Source organism: Gopherus flavomarginatus, chromosome 7 (genome assembly GCF_025201925.1).
Source record: "Gopherus flavomarginatus isolate rGopFla2 chromosome 7, rGopFla2.mat.asm, whole genome shotgun sequence".
Lineage (NCBI taxonomy): Eukaryota > Metazoa > Chordata > Testudines > Testudinidae > Gopherus > Gopherus flavomarginatus.
This window is the reverse complement of record NC_066623.1, coordinates 56,626,935-56,642,029: the sequence shown is the minus strand read 5'-3', so window position 1 is coordinate 56,642,029 and position 15,095 is coordinate 56,626,935. Positions and strand designations below refer to the sequence as shown.

General features: G+C 42.0%; 1 protein-coding gene across 4 annotated transcripts in view; it reads left to right on the top strand.

Annotated features, from left to right (window-relative positions):
* COP1 (COP1 E3 ubiquitin ligase) overlaps window positions 1-15,095 on the top strand; it is a 200,083-nt gene that overhangs the window by 127,753 nt on the left and 57,235 nt on the right. For all 4 annotated transcript variants that reach the window (XM_050963165.1, XM_050963166.1, XM_050963164.1 and 1 more), the window contains exon 16: window positions 8,368-8,485. In XM_050963165.1, coding sequence (XP_050819122.1) covers window positions 8,368-8,485 — 118 coding nt within the window. The remainder of the gene's footprint in view (window positions 1-8,367; window positions 8,486-15,095) is intronic.

Below are 15,095 nucleotides of genomic sequence, written 5' to 3'. Positions count from 1 at the left end.
TCTTAAGACTCCATGTTAAGACCATTACAGTACTTGAAGAGTTCATACTTGATACTTGGTTGGTGAAATCTAATTATAGAACATGAAACTAGTTTGGGGTTTGTGCCCTAGTTTGTAACAATCTGCCCTTAGGTTTGCACCCATGTTTGTGAGCCACTCCAGACAGCCTGACTGTCTATCTGACAAGAAACCAATCTTTAAGTTACCTTTTTATGTGAGAATCTTCTGCAGATTCAGCTCTTTAGAGTCAAAAAGGTCAAAGATTCACAAGAATTCCAGAAAAAAACCCTACATTTCTTCCCCTCCCCATCTGAGCCCTTGCCCCAGCAGATTAAGATTTCTAATGCTGTATATCTCTCTTTCCCTCTTAATATGAGGCAAGTTATTTAGTGGAGATTTTATGGGCTGCTGTGTCAAAAGCTTTAGACAAAGTCAATAAAAAGTGTCCCCAGTGGGCAAAGACCATTATCCATAGCCTGATGAATGTCATCTGTAACCTCAAGCCATAGGGAGCCTATCGAATGCGAAGGTTAAAAACCAGTCTGGCAGTTCCCATCAAGGCTGCTGTTCCCTTTATCTACTCAGGAAAGGGAGATACAGCTATCTAATGAAATGCTAATGTTGAGCCACACTTAAAAAAATGCAGTGAATTTGGTGCTAGTGAAAGAAACGAAAACCACTGAATGAAACAAGGCATGTGGTGCAGGCAAGTGCTGTGCTGTTATCCCCACAGTGTTCTGTCAAAGAAAAAAACTGCTAGGCTATGACACCCTGCTCTCCTGGTCGTGAGCTTCTCAGGAGCAGTGTACCAGTTGTTAGCGCTGATGGCACTGCCAAGAATTCAGTGGCCAGACTTACTTAATGTAACTCAATCATATTAAAAACTCAGGCAATTCTATGGTTTCCTCAGTTGTTACATTTCCAGACCTTGGCAACAGGGAAAATAAATCCAAAGAAACCTTGAGTTACGCATCTCTTATGTGGACTTTGGGCTGTCAGATACCAGCACAGCACCTGGGAGAGTCAGCCTGCAGGGAAAACTTGCATTGGTTGCATTATCTCACTTCACTGCCCCTTATTAGGTAACTGTTGTTAAGCAGGTGGGGCAACCACTCCAAAACAGTACTTAAGAGCTCATTGGACTATGGGTTTGATGTTTCTGAAACTGGTCAATATATAGATAAGGCACAGTGAGCCCACTATACAGATGCACTCGTGAAATAAAGAACAAGAACATTGTTCCAGTTCACTGCTGAATCACTAGGGTTTTACTTCAAGAAAAGATTGCTAAGAGTCCCATAAGGTGAAAGAAAATGGTTATTCACAGGAACACTGTCTTCATACAAAGTGACAAAACTCAGTGTAAAAATAGAAGTGAAATACAACAGATAAATAAGTTTTCTGTTTTTAGTTGCAGAAAACAAGTTCTTGTATTTCTGACTGTTTCTCCTAGTACAGGTGAAGGCAGCTTGGATATTAATGTGCTTTCATAAACATTAAGTGATGCATGTAATGAAGATGGCTATACTAGAGTAAAATTTCTTGTACTGTTGTCATAAAGAGAAGGCAGGGCTTGGAGAAATGAAAGATGCATATCTGAGCTCTCCCAATGCCATTGGTGGCTCCTAGTAATTATATTCTTACAGACACTGGTGTGATGTAGTTTTATCTCTGTTCTCTCTATTGTCATGTTGCAAGGGGGAAAATAGCATGGTATTTGTTTAAAAAGTTGACTCTGTTCTTCCTCATCAGTATAAGTGTTCTGTTTAATACTATCAATGTTAAACAGCCCTTTGCTTTCCAACTACATTGAACGCAGCTTTAATTACCTTTGCTACAATGCTCGAAACTCTCTGCTCTCAAGGAACATGTTGATATTGGTGATGGTAAATTGGCTTAACTATGTCGTCTTTCTCAGTGGATTCTCACATTACTTTTCTTTGCAGTTCTTCAGTCTCCTGAATTGCAACCTCATACCAGTTCAGATGATCTCCTTAAAATTGTAGGTATTAAGTATGTACCAATGTTGTAGGTACCTGAAGTGCACCAGCAGGGTTCACAAGGGACAGTTAGAGCGCAAGAGGAAGCTTGTGGTTTGAGCAATGAATCCAATGTTCCAAACCCACCGACAGTCACTGAGACTTGCCTCCTATTAGACCCTCACTGTGCAGTCTGCTCGCGCGGAGAAGCCGAAGGGGCCGGAGGAGGTAGTAGCAGCAGGGAGGAAAGGGAATGCGACAAAGTAAGGAGAAGGATCATCCCTGTAAGGAGATCCAGGTCGTAGGACTCACCAAGTTAATTAAGGGCCCTAGATGACCTAGGAAGGCATCTTTTCTAGCACCAGTCCTCCCTTTCTCTCTGTATGGGCATCGGAGGTCAGAGTCCTGGTTTCTACCAGGGGAAAGAGGTCCAAGCAGCTTCTCTAATTGCTTACATATCCCCTATTTAGGTTTCCATCATGACAAAGGTGTCTTGCATATGATGTCATCTTATTCCTTTTTCTTGTCAGTAACATAAGGGAGGAAGCTTCGAAAAAGCTGTCGGAGGGCCCTGAAATTGTATCTGTCCCCTCATTTTGTTGCTATTTTTATTCCAGCCAGGGATGTTACCTGTAAGCATTTAAGTTTCCCTTTTTTATCAAGCAATATGGCGTTCATGCTAGGCCTGCTTACTAACATGAGCCTTTTGCCAACTTGTGTTGATGTTCAAATTCTGCTAGTCCACCATTTTGTGCCTGTTCAGCAATATCCATTAAATTTGACCAAGCTTTCCCATGGGGGGATTACCACCATTTTCCATCAAGAAGCATCTGCAGTGTGGTGTTTAATCAGAACCTCGGCTTTCTCCACTCTTCAGATTTGTCAGTGGCTTGACTGTGTACCCACTGGTTTTATCACCAAGTAAAATTTGTTCAGACATACACTGTATCACTTCAGCATTCTGTTTCTCAGTTGTGTGTGTGCTGGGCACTCATGTCCAGATTTATTCTGGGGGAGCAAAAAGGTAGCATTAATTACTTAAGTATCTGCAGATAAATGTCTAAATATACTTGATTGGATTTCAACACGTACAGCCTCTCTGGAACAGTAAGCACTTCTCTTGGTACCTGTGAAATCAATACCTCTTAAAAGAACAGGGTGAAAATGCAAAAATGTTAACTCCCTTATCCTGCCTTCTACACATCTGACATTTGTGACTTTATTATTGTTCTCTCCCGTGATGATATGACCGGTGGGGAGCAGAGCTGACTCACTTAGACTAGGTCTCCTTTGCCTCTGATTTGAAATAATTTAAAACAGCTGACCCAACAATAGACCAAAAAAAGGTCAGGCTTCCCCAAATATCTCTAGCGGTTGCTACTTTCATAATACCTCTCTCTGGAATTAAACCAGACAACCAATGTCCAAACTTGAAATTCAGTGGAGGAGCCTTATACAGACAGACAGATTTAAAGGGTCAGTAATCAGACTCCCCTGCCTGGGTACCAAATAAATAAAGCTGAGTTTTAGTACCATACAATACTCCTGGATTAATGTTTTCCAGACACTCCATAGTACCTCCACCTCTTATCTTGAAGAAAATTCCTGTGCAGTGACCACTTTTTTTTTTTTCCTGCGCACCAGTTACCGTAAACAAAATGCAGCCTACCACCTCCAGTCACCTCTGAAGGGACTCTGAGCTGATGGATTGCCAGATATGTGTTTTGGGCACTTTCCTCCAATCCACATATTCTAATTACCTGTAAACAACAGACTGGGAGGGTGGGGTGAGGGAGCATATGGTATAATAAAAGCCCCACTTAGTATAATCAGAAAAGCAGAGATTCAGAATATTAACATCTGCTAAGAAAGGCATTGTGATGCTATACTGTGGGTTGCAAATGAAACTTATACCAGAAGGGTAAGCCAGCCCATGGGCTGATTCTTCCCCACTTGGGGTAATTACCAAGGCCCTGACCTAATTATGACATTAAACTTAAAGGGTGCTAATCCTTAGATTTAAATTTGACACACATTATTTGGAATTATCTTTAGGTGCCCAATTGCTGTCATGTGTAAATTGGGTAATGTGCAAATGAGCAAATAAAGAGCGGATAGGTAGTACTCCACTGTTTGAAGCAGAATGCAGCAATACTTTCGCTAACTAAAAGTTACCATGTAAGAGCTATATTCTGTCTCTGACCAAACTTCAGTTGTTTCAGTGCTGTGAATCCAGAGCCATGTATGGCCCTACCGTTGTAGATCCAGACCGTAGTTTAAAAACGTAATGTAGTTTTTGCATAGAATGAAATTGGCAACTATATGCAAGAGTGGAGCAAATCACAGTCCAAAGTGTGCTTTGAGAACAGAGAGGTGCTAACAGACCAATTACTTCATGCTTCAAGCACATTAAGGCAGTTGCCTAAACCATGAACTAAAACGCTATACTGTTGACCCACCATACATGAAAATTACAGCTAACTTTGCTCCACTCCAAACTTCTGCTATTTGCGTACTAACTGATATCCTATCCTATGTCTCTCTCCACAAACCTATTTTCTTGAATTTGACATTTTACCTGTCTGACTTCATACATGCCAAGCAGCACACAACCTATATTTCTAACTGCTGACTTAATGGATACTTAACTGTAAATCATTTAAATAAACAATTGCTTATTGCTTCTTGAAGTGGATTTATAATGTGCATAAAAATTTCAAAAGAATGTAATTTGAATTCTTCCAATGTTTCCAGGAATGGCAGGCTGAGAGGAAAGGCTTGCAATTGTTCAATGTTTAGCTAATGCTGTGTTAGAAGTGCTAATGGTGGAAGTGATAAAGTAGTTGTTGTGGAAAGTGAGTATTACCTAGAGTTTCTGGATGGCTGGATAGATTGATTATTCTAGCCTTCAGTTTGTGTGTATCACTACTCTAAAAGTTCCAGAATCCAGGGAAATGTACAAAACTGCTCATACATTACCCATTGTTCTCTAACCCATATTACAAAAGAAACTGCTTCTAAGGTCACCACTTACTGATAAATATGCACTTTGTGGTGAGAAGTTTTGTGGTGGAGAGAGAGACTTCTTGGTTAGTTGTCACTTATACCTCAAAGCCCAAAACATAGTCTTATCCCTTTTGAGTTACGCTATCTTTGAACACTTTGAAGAAACATTATTTAATACAACGATCTGGAGTCTGGGACTTTTCCAATAACTGTAGTTGATCTTTTTGCCTTCTGAGGCAATTAAAGGAAAACTGTTGTGTGTAGTGTGACATGGCTCAAAAAACTTGAAGCATTTTTAGAAATGAACAGCATGGGAGCTGCTTCCAGTAACATTCAAGTCAACAGGAATTATTACAGTGTCTTAAAATTATATGGTTGATATAGTAACCCAGAATAGGGTAAAGCATTTGTATATCTCAGGCAAATCAGACTGCGTAAGAAATAAGCAAGTTGATAAGGAGGTTGGCATTTGAGTGACCTTCAGCATAAGGCTTTTGACTGTAGAAAAGTGGATTCAAAGTTGAAACTGATGTAAGTCGGTCAGTCTGCTGTTCTGGAGCACAACCTTTGTGTTTATGCACATCGCAGTATTGTGGCAAATTCCACAGAGAATCTGTGGAATTCCAGTGTTTGTGGCCAAGGAAAAACTAAAGGCAAATAGCAGCTAGTGCTGCAGGTCAGAATTGAAGTGTGTTTTATAGAGCTGTATGGAAAGCTGAGGTATTATAGGTGGGGGTTTTAAGGGACACAGACAGAGTTCTGGAAGGGATGTGTGCATGGAGAGGGAATATTCAGTGTTTTTTAGCACTGTACTTGGCTTTTATGATTAGAAGTGTTCTAGACAGTTCACTAATGTCTAACCCAAGATAGAGGGGAATGCCAGAAATTTTGCCAGTTGTGGACAATTCAGAATAGGGCAAGGGAGAGGCTTCTGCTGGGATATCTGAAATTTTTATTTTTCTCATTTTGTTTGGTTTTAAAGATCTCTGCTTTCTTAGCAGATGGCATTTTTTCTTGTTTTGTGAAGGTCCATATGGCCTAAAAAAATGTCTCTTTAATTGTAAAATGTGACCACCTGTTCGGATTTTAATGAATGCAATGAGCTTTAGTCTTTATATATCTACTTTAAAATAGCTACTTCAGTTTCATTAAAAAAAAAAAAAAAAAACCACCTTGGTTGGGCACAAATACTTTCACTGCTGAAATAAGCTATTAATAAAGTGGCTAATTTTAGAACCCTATGGTCTTCCTCTTCCCTTGGACTTTCACTGATCTGAGCAGACAGCGATTGATTGTCCTGTCAGCACAGATAGGTGCATTGTGCTGGAGCCAGATGCCAGCACGCTTGGGGTTGTTTATTGCCATGTTTAGAAGGTAAGTGCAACTTTGCAACTTATCTGTGAAAATGGACACAACCTCCCATCTACATTAATCCAGCTGCTTATTCCATTTCCTTCGTCATCACGCCTCTCCCTATCGCCACATGAAGTATGAAATCTGGAGCACTCAGAAGGTATCTTCTGTTTAGATAATGACTGTCCAGCTGGAGAGGAGGTTGATTCCAAATAAAAATAGCTTTTAAATGGCTTATACAGTAACAAGTTCCTAATGAAAGACTTGTTGGAACCATCCAGCTTGTTGAAGTAATTGCAGCCAATTCAGTGTTTCAGGGTTGCCAAATCATGCATGTTTGCCAGAATACAGGACACTTACCATATTTAGGCTGGGTTTTTTCAAAGGAACCAAAGAGTTAGGCCCCAAATCTCATTAATGGGATTTGAGCACTTAATTCTCCTAGGCACCTTTGCAAGCCTCTCCATTACTGAGGGAGCTTGGTGCATCATTTCATTCTGAAGCAGACTACAATGTTAAAACTGAAGAAATTACTTGGGGTTTTGATGGATAGTGGGCTAATATTCAGTTGTAGTAGAAATAATAGTTCTTGAGAGAACTGCCAAAAGCCGAAGGCAGTCTTTCAAATGGTTTTGAGTGCCAGTGATGGTGGGTGCAACAATTGAATTTCAGTACAGCAGAAATTACACTGGAATCTTGTCAAGCAGCTATGTGGTGGAAATAACATGAAGTGACTGCTTTTGAGCATTTGCGATATACATGGACGAGAGGACATGGTTTGAAAAAGAGAGAGGGAAACCTCTCCTTTTACCAAAATACTCTTTCCATGTTGACATACAAAGAAAACGAATCATAGAGGATGTTGAGTATAAATTGACATGTTTCTCATTTTACTGAAGCTGTACTTGACAGAACCACCTCTCTAGCCCCAAACAAATGATTTATGTGCTTAGCCAGGTAAAAAGCTGCCTTTGCTTGTTCAGTGGCAGTTTTTGTAACCGTAACCTAATAGGTTTAAATCCAGTTCTTTCTCTAACCACTTGGATTTCCAGACAAACTGGGTATCATTTTTAAGATTCTGAATATTGCCTTGAAATTCCAAGTGAACACACAACTTACTGAATGTCTGTAGCTATTGGCATTAAAACCCATTTAAATTTACTCTTTGTAATAAACCCCAATTTGGGCATTCTGGGGGGGTGGGGGTGGGGAGACGTGGTTTGTTAGGAGAATAAACTTTAGTTTTCAGTTGAGCTCTAGATCTATTACATCTATATGGGAATGGGATTTTTTATTCAGTTTCAGCCTAAATATAGCTCCCCCTTCCGCCCTTCATTCCCTCCTTTTTTAATAATACCAGTTGTTGGTTAAATAAAAATCAGCATAAATAATTGAAAAGTGGAGAAGGAAGGAGTTGATTGATCTTGTTGGACTGAAGAGAATGTTTGGTGTGTTCTTTGGTTTGGGTCAGTTAGGTTTTTCCCTGCTCTTTTCTGGGAATTGAGATTTAGCTGCACAGACATTTTTAAAATGCAGTGTTACTTGTGTAGTGATTCCTTTTTATGTGGTTATGACCCTGCAATACATCTCAAATAGTTCTTAAAGGAAGCTAAAATCTTGTCTGCTTTCCCTCATTGGCCAAAATGCCAATTCTCTCTTGAAATGAAGTTGGAGGGAAGGTGGGAGAGAAAGGAAGCAAAAGTGTAATATGCTAGAGTCCATTTTAGATAAACATGAAAAATCTTGCCATATTTTCCACCTTCCAAGTTCAGCAGCAGACTGAGTCTTCAACCTATTTAAATCCAGTGCAGACTGTGCTAACAAGCTTCACCTAGGTCAGAGTCAGGAAAACCTTAGAGTGCATTTCTTTGCTGCTTCTATTTTAGTAGTTTGTGACATTCTCATATGTCAGGTATTTTTTGGTTTGTTTTTTTAACTGATTGATTAGACATAAGAGATCGATATCACAAATATCATTACCTCCTAACAAGTTTTGCCTCTGCACTTTCTCTTCCCTGCTTGTCTCTAGATCACTGTGTTCACTACTATGATCTTCGCAACACTAAGCAGCCAATCATGGTGTTCAAAGGGCATCGCAAGGCAGTCTCCTATGCAAAGTTTGTGAGTGGAGAAGAAATTGTCTCTGCGTAAGTATTTTCTTTCATTGGGCTAAAAGCATAGGCTCAGAAAGCTGCTAAGAATCATTCTTGACTGTTGTACATACAAGCCTGCGTGGGTGAATGTATACCACATACTTGCAAATTGTCATTCTGTTAAATAGCAGATTGCTGTGCTTTGTAGAACAAAAATAGAAAACAATTTCCGGTCTTAGGCTTTGCTGTCTCAGATAGCAAGGAATTCAAGAAAAATAACCAATACAGCTAGATTTTGGCTTATGATAATGATCCTCCTTTCTTCCCCCCTACCCCCCAAGTAAAACAGCTATTCTGGAAGGAGTAGCTGGGTGCCACAGTGTGGTGATATACTAGTCTGCTCCAAAGCTCTTAGTGCAAATTTAACTTGGGTCAGAAAGAAAGGAGAAGAGGGGCTAAGTTTAGAGGTCTAATAAACAATTATCCATATTGGAAATCATACCACAGTTCTACACATCTTGATTAAATCAGCATTTTCTGCTCTAGAGGCCTAGGGCCAGAACAGAATGGGATGTTTTAAGTCAGTACTGAGTTGTGTGTGTATATATTGGTTCAGTACTACAACATGGAGGATGCTGCAGGTCAAAGTAGCTTATAGGCAGAGCTGTGTGATGGAGACTTCCACAGTGCTTTCCAGTGATGTCTGATTTTAATCAGTTCCATTTTCATCTCATTTTCATTAGCATTACTACTCTCTAGAAGGTGTACATTTGTTTTTAGAATTTAAAGCAAATTAATCCCATGCTTTTATTGAACTGAATGTTGTGTAGAAGTGAAGTATTTTGGAAAAGTGGGAGGCAGGAAATGTTATAGATGCATCATGAGATGGCACATCACACGTGGGACATATAATGACGAAATGGCACTGTCGTGCTTGAGGGCTGGCCATCTGAGAATGCTTATTCGACAACCCTGGGAGGGATATTGATAGAGCTGTCAGCCTCTGATAAGGCAACAGCAGAGTTGCAGGGATTGTGCGTGCAAAGCTGGGACATCTTTTTCCACTGCATGCTGAAATTAATTTATAAAAAGTAGATTGCTTTCATTTTTAGCTTTCAAAATTTGAGAGAAGAGATGGTAGTAAGATTTCTGAGTACGAAAGATTAACTGCTTTAATCAAAATATACATACAAATAAAATCTCTTTGTTTCCAACTAAAGTCATTTCATAGATTATATTGATTTGTTCAGCCTTGTTAAGTTAGGCTTTGACCTCCGGCAGTATTCAGAACTGCCTAATATTTAGCAGGGTCCATTGATCATGGTGCTGCTTTGCAGAGAGTCTGATTTTGATAGAGCAGTGTATTCAGGATAATTTTTTGGAGAGGATGTGAAGTGGAGAAGTGTAAGGTAACAAAGAGAGAGGATCAGTGTTTTCTTCCTCTCCCTGCTGTATAGTGGTAGGTATATTGTTCTTGCATTATGGTGCTCATATCTTGAGCAATGAAAACATAATTAGAGGTTGAGATGAATTTGTTACTATTAAATGCATTCCATCAACAACAGATTTTAAGTATTTTTATTTTAATGAACAAAGATTTAGACTGTATGACTAAAAAACAGAGGTTTAAGTGCCTATATATTAGGACCTTCCTGATGAGTTGACTGATGGCACAAGCAAGCAGAAGCAGTCATAGAATTCTAGCAGCTTAGGAGCTGGGGAACAATTGTGTTGGTGAGTCATAGATATGGGGTTAGCTAGTTTGGCTGGTAGCAACCCATGGAAGGTACAAGAGCTTGTGTTTAAAATCAGTAGTAGTAGCTGCCCTAATAGTACAAGGAGCCCCTATATCTGTGGGAGGGCAGGCAATGTAAAATTGTAACCCCTCTCCATTTCTAGAAACTACTGCAGCCCAGTACAAATGTGAAAGCACGGGAAAGGGAAATGTCTGACACATTCTCTTGGCTAAGGCTTATAAGATCAAAGGAGAACACACCACCTTTTTTTGAGTGATGGTCCTGATGTGTATTCCACTGTTGGGAGTCGGTCAGTTCTTGAAAACAGCATTCATTGTTCTTCTCATGCACCCTCCAAACAAAGAGATAGAGAGCAGAGTGGACTGACTGCCTCTCCAGTTCTGTCTCCACATGGCCTGGATTGGTTCCTCCAGTGTGTCAAGAGCTTTGTCTTCCTTCATTCTTCAGTTTATAAATAGTTTAGACGTTTGCTCTATCATTTTAGTTAAGTTTTATAATTAGATAGAACCACTGTCCTAGGGAACTCTCCTTTCTGCTCCTCCATATTCTGTTGCACTTCCAGGCTTCAAAATACCTCCCTCTTCTTCCCTCATATATCTGCCTGACTCAGCAAGGAGTGTACCTCCTGCCACGAGGTTTGACTTCGGAACGAGGGAATCTACTCAAACAGATCCTCTGTTGAGGGACTTGTCAAGGAGGCACGGAGTAGTATCATAACCATGAAAGCAAATCCTCCAAGTCTACTCCAAAGAAGTCAGATACAACCCTGCCTAAGTTGAGCAAGTCTTTCTGCTCAGCCCATGAGAGGACTTAGCATGTCCAAAGTCTCGGGGTCATGACAAGAAAACCCACAAATCCAGGGCTCCGGTACCAGACCGTGTGCTGGGAGCAATGGTGTCTCTCGTATCAACTAAACCTAAACACTGGGAACTGACAGCACAGACACAAAAGCACCATCAAGCGCCTCAGCCACTGAGGGTAATAGTTCTGCCTTGCCTGACTGGAGCAAATAGTAACTGTTCCAGCTCAGTTGGTTCAGGCAGGCAAAATCCCTCACGCTCCAGAGAGAGCAAAGCATTATGCTCCACTTGATGACATCTTTGCTCTCCTGGATCCCCAGTCTGCATTGCCAACAGGTCCTTCCCTCACAAGGGAGGACCTGACTCCACTGGGAGATGCATCTAGTGGGAGGCATCTGTCTCCCAATCTATCATCCAGTCATGGTTTCCCTCCAGCAGAACTGTCTGTACTGCTGAATAGATCTGGAATCGGCCCTTTCTTGGGAGATTCTGAACCGCCTGATGAACCAGTCTTCTCCTCTGAGGCATGCCTTCCCATAAAAGGGACCCTGTCATGGGGTCCACTCACTGAGTGCAGCGCCCCCTGCAGACTGTCCTGGGGATTAGCTCCGCCTGCTTGCATTCTCCTTATGTTGTTTTCTTCTCCCATCTTGTCTTGCTCTGCTGCCCCACTCACTCCTGGGTCTGCAGCTTCCTCTCTGTGGCTTGGGCCTCTGGCCAGGTCAGTAAAGTCCTCCTCTTCCAGAGAATTCAGTTTTTCCAGACCTGCTGTATGGTTGGTGCCTCCAGTGCCCTTGCTACTTCACAGTGGCTGATAAGGGAACCCAGGCCCACCCTCTACGCTGCGTTCCAGCCCAGGGATCTAAACAAGCAGCCGCAGTTTGTACAGTTCCACATCTTGCTACTGTTTCTCTGGGCTTCTTCCTTCTCTGGGTGTGATAGCCTCCAACTCACTCCACTCAAGGAGTGACTACAGCTTTTCCCAGCAGCCCCCTGTCTGCAGATAGTTACCTGGCTTTATACAGGCCCTGCCTCTTCCTGCACAGGTGAGCTTGTTCCCAATCAGTGGTGTCCTTATAGCCTAAGTATCAGAGGGGTAGCCATGTTAGTCTGAATCTGTAAAAGCAGCAGAGTCCTGTGGCACCTCATAGAGTGACAGACGTATTGGAGTATGGCCTTTCGTGGGTGAATACCCACTTCGTCGGATGCATCCAGTGAAGTGGGTATTCACCCACGAAAGCTCATGCTCCAGTACATCTGTTAGACCTCAAGCAGGGGAGCCTTAGGCTATAAGCAGCAAAGAGTCCTGTGGCACCTTATAAATTAACTAGCAGATTTGGCTCACCTGGCCTAATTCAGCTCTTTCAGGGCTAATGCGAGGAGTCCACCCCATCAGAGACCCGGAGCACTCTGGAACCAACCTCCACCTCAACAATGGCCTCAGAATGCCATGGGGACCTCTACAACCACCCTTTGACCTGACTTACTGGCTATGCTGGGGATCATGGCACCTGTACTATCCTGTAGTCGACATAGTGCTCTGGAGTTTGTCCACACCTCCCCTTGAAAAGGACAGTCAGAGCTTTCTCTTGACCCCAAAGAAGATTGAGCCATATCCAGTGGTGCTGATGGTACCAACGAGACCATTCTCATCTCTGGTGAAGCAGTCACTTCATTGTCTCCGTACCTGTTGATGACGTAAGCAGTTCCAGGGATTGTTACGTAAGGTTTCAGAGGAGCTACAGATTTCCCTTGAGGAAGCTCAGGATCCTCAACATAAACTCCTATACATCCTCCAATCCTCCAGATCCAGCCAAATACCACTTCCTGTTGTTGAAGATATTTTGGAACCAGATAGAACAATCTGGCATTCTCCAGCCACTTATGCCCTTACCCCTAAAGGGCAGCAAAACGTTAGTTTGTCCTAGCCAGAGGGGTGGAATTTTTCTTTCTAATCGTATTCCTAACTCTTTTTTTGTCCAGGCTTCCATGGAGGAATCTAGACTGGATCACTGTAAATCTACTTCATTTGAGAGAGATGGTACATGATTGATTTATTGGGAAGGGAAGTCGTCACTTCTACTAGCCTTCAATTCAGAATACCCAGTCTCCAAGCATTGATGGCCAGTTATGATCACCTGAACTATTCCTAATTCATGGCACTCGTTGTCTAACTTCTGCAACAGTTTAGAGCTCAATTCCAGGCTCTCATTGAGGAACGCAAGTTGGTTGTCTTCAATCAGGAGTAGATGCAGTAGATACATCTTCAAGAGCAGTGGCTACTGCCATTTTGATGTGACATGAATTACGGTTTCATGCTTCAGAGTAGCCCAGGGAAGTCCAGAACGCCATGGAGGGACCTGCCCTTTGATGAAACTCATCCTTTTAACCAAACGACAGATGAGTCCTTGCACATTACAAAGGACTACAAGGCTGCCTTCTGCTCTCTGGGAATATATAAACCTGTCCCAAAGAGAGAATTCCACAGGCAGTCATACAAGCCTAGACTGATGGATCAATAATTTTACCTCCAGTAGCCTTATGAGCCACCCCATAAGAAGCAAAAGGGTTCAGAAGCTCCATTTTCCCTGACTTTCTGTAGCAATATCATCATCAGTAACCCAGCCCTCATCTAAATAATAATTTTGATGGGAGCTGGATTGCTGCAAACCAGTGATGCCACCACTTGCTGGTTCCCGCACACCCTTTGGAGTTATGTAGCACTTTTACCACAACTGGAGTACAATAACAGTGGGCAAGTACAGGAACTAATGGCCATCCATTCTGGCTATGCAATCAAATTTGCATCCCTGACCCCTCCAAAGACCCTATCCTCACACCTTTTCAGGGGTTGATCTCATGAGGAGATTCACAAACGAGGCAGAAGCCCTCTTACTGCAAGGAGCAATAAAGCGAGTACTTCATATCAAGGAAAGGCGTTTTACTCACATACTTCCTAGTACCCAGAAAGAAGGGAAGCTGGAGACCCATTCTCAATCTCTGTGTTCTTAACTTCTTTATTTGCAAACTGACATTTTGCATGGTCACACTGGCATTTATAATCTCATCCCTGGAAAAAGATGTGTAGTTTACAGCTCTCGATATTAAGAACTGGTTCTTTCACATGGACATTGACCCCATCAGATTCATGGTGGGCCCCAACCATTTTCGATAGTGCGCCTCTTTGGCCTCACAACCATCCTCAGGGTCTTTACCAAGGTTGTCTTAGTAGTAGTAGCAGCAGCCCATATCAGGCATTGGGACTTCCCCTACCTTGACGACTGGCTTCTCATTCCCAAGGTGCCTCTGAGTTGACTTAGCCAATGCTTCATTTCTTGTCTCCCGTAGGGGTCATTGTAAATTCAGAAAAGTCTGTCCTCACTCCAACAGACTTCTGACTTATTCAGAGGGTCCCTCAGTTCAGGTATGGCAAAGGCTTATGTGCCAATGGATTTGTTCCAAGTGATGAATGACCTCATAGATGAGATCATGAGCAACTCTTGAACACCAGTAAGAATTTCTCTACTGGGATGTATGGCTTCATGTACTTAGAATCTAACAAATGGCATAGCATATCTTCATTGCCTGCAAGCATGGTTTCAAACCATGTACCCACCAAACAGTCCATGAGCATCATAGTAACTTGTTTCCACCAAAATAAAATCTGTATTGTAGTGGAAGAATCCCCAGCAGGTATGCATGGACATTCCCTTCCTTTCCTCCTCACCAGATCGGATGATCATTAAATGCCTCCCTTTTAGACTGGGGAGCTCACATGGACAGCTGCATGTTGTAGGGTGCTTGGACAGCCCGAGAAGCCAGAGTGCACATCAACGTTTTGGAATTATGGGCTGTCCAAGAGGCTTGCAAAGCCTTTCTACCATTCATTCAAGGTCACCATATCCTCATAATGTCAGACAATATGACAACTGTCTTTTACATCAAAAAGCACAGAGTGAGATCTATTCCCCTGTGTGTGAAAGTGGTCACTCTATGCAACTGGTGCATCAACAATCAAATCACCCTGTCAGCAGCTTAACTTCTTGGGAATCAAATTGTGGTGGCTGACTCCCTCAGCAGACACTTTGCTATCAACTATGAGTGGGA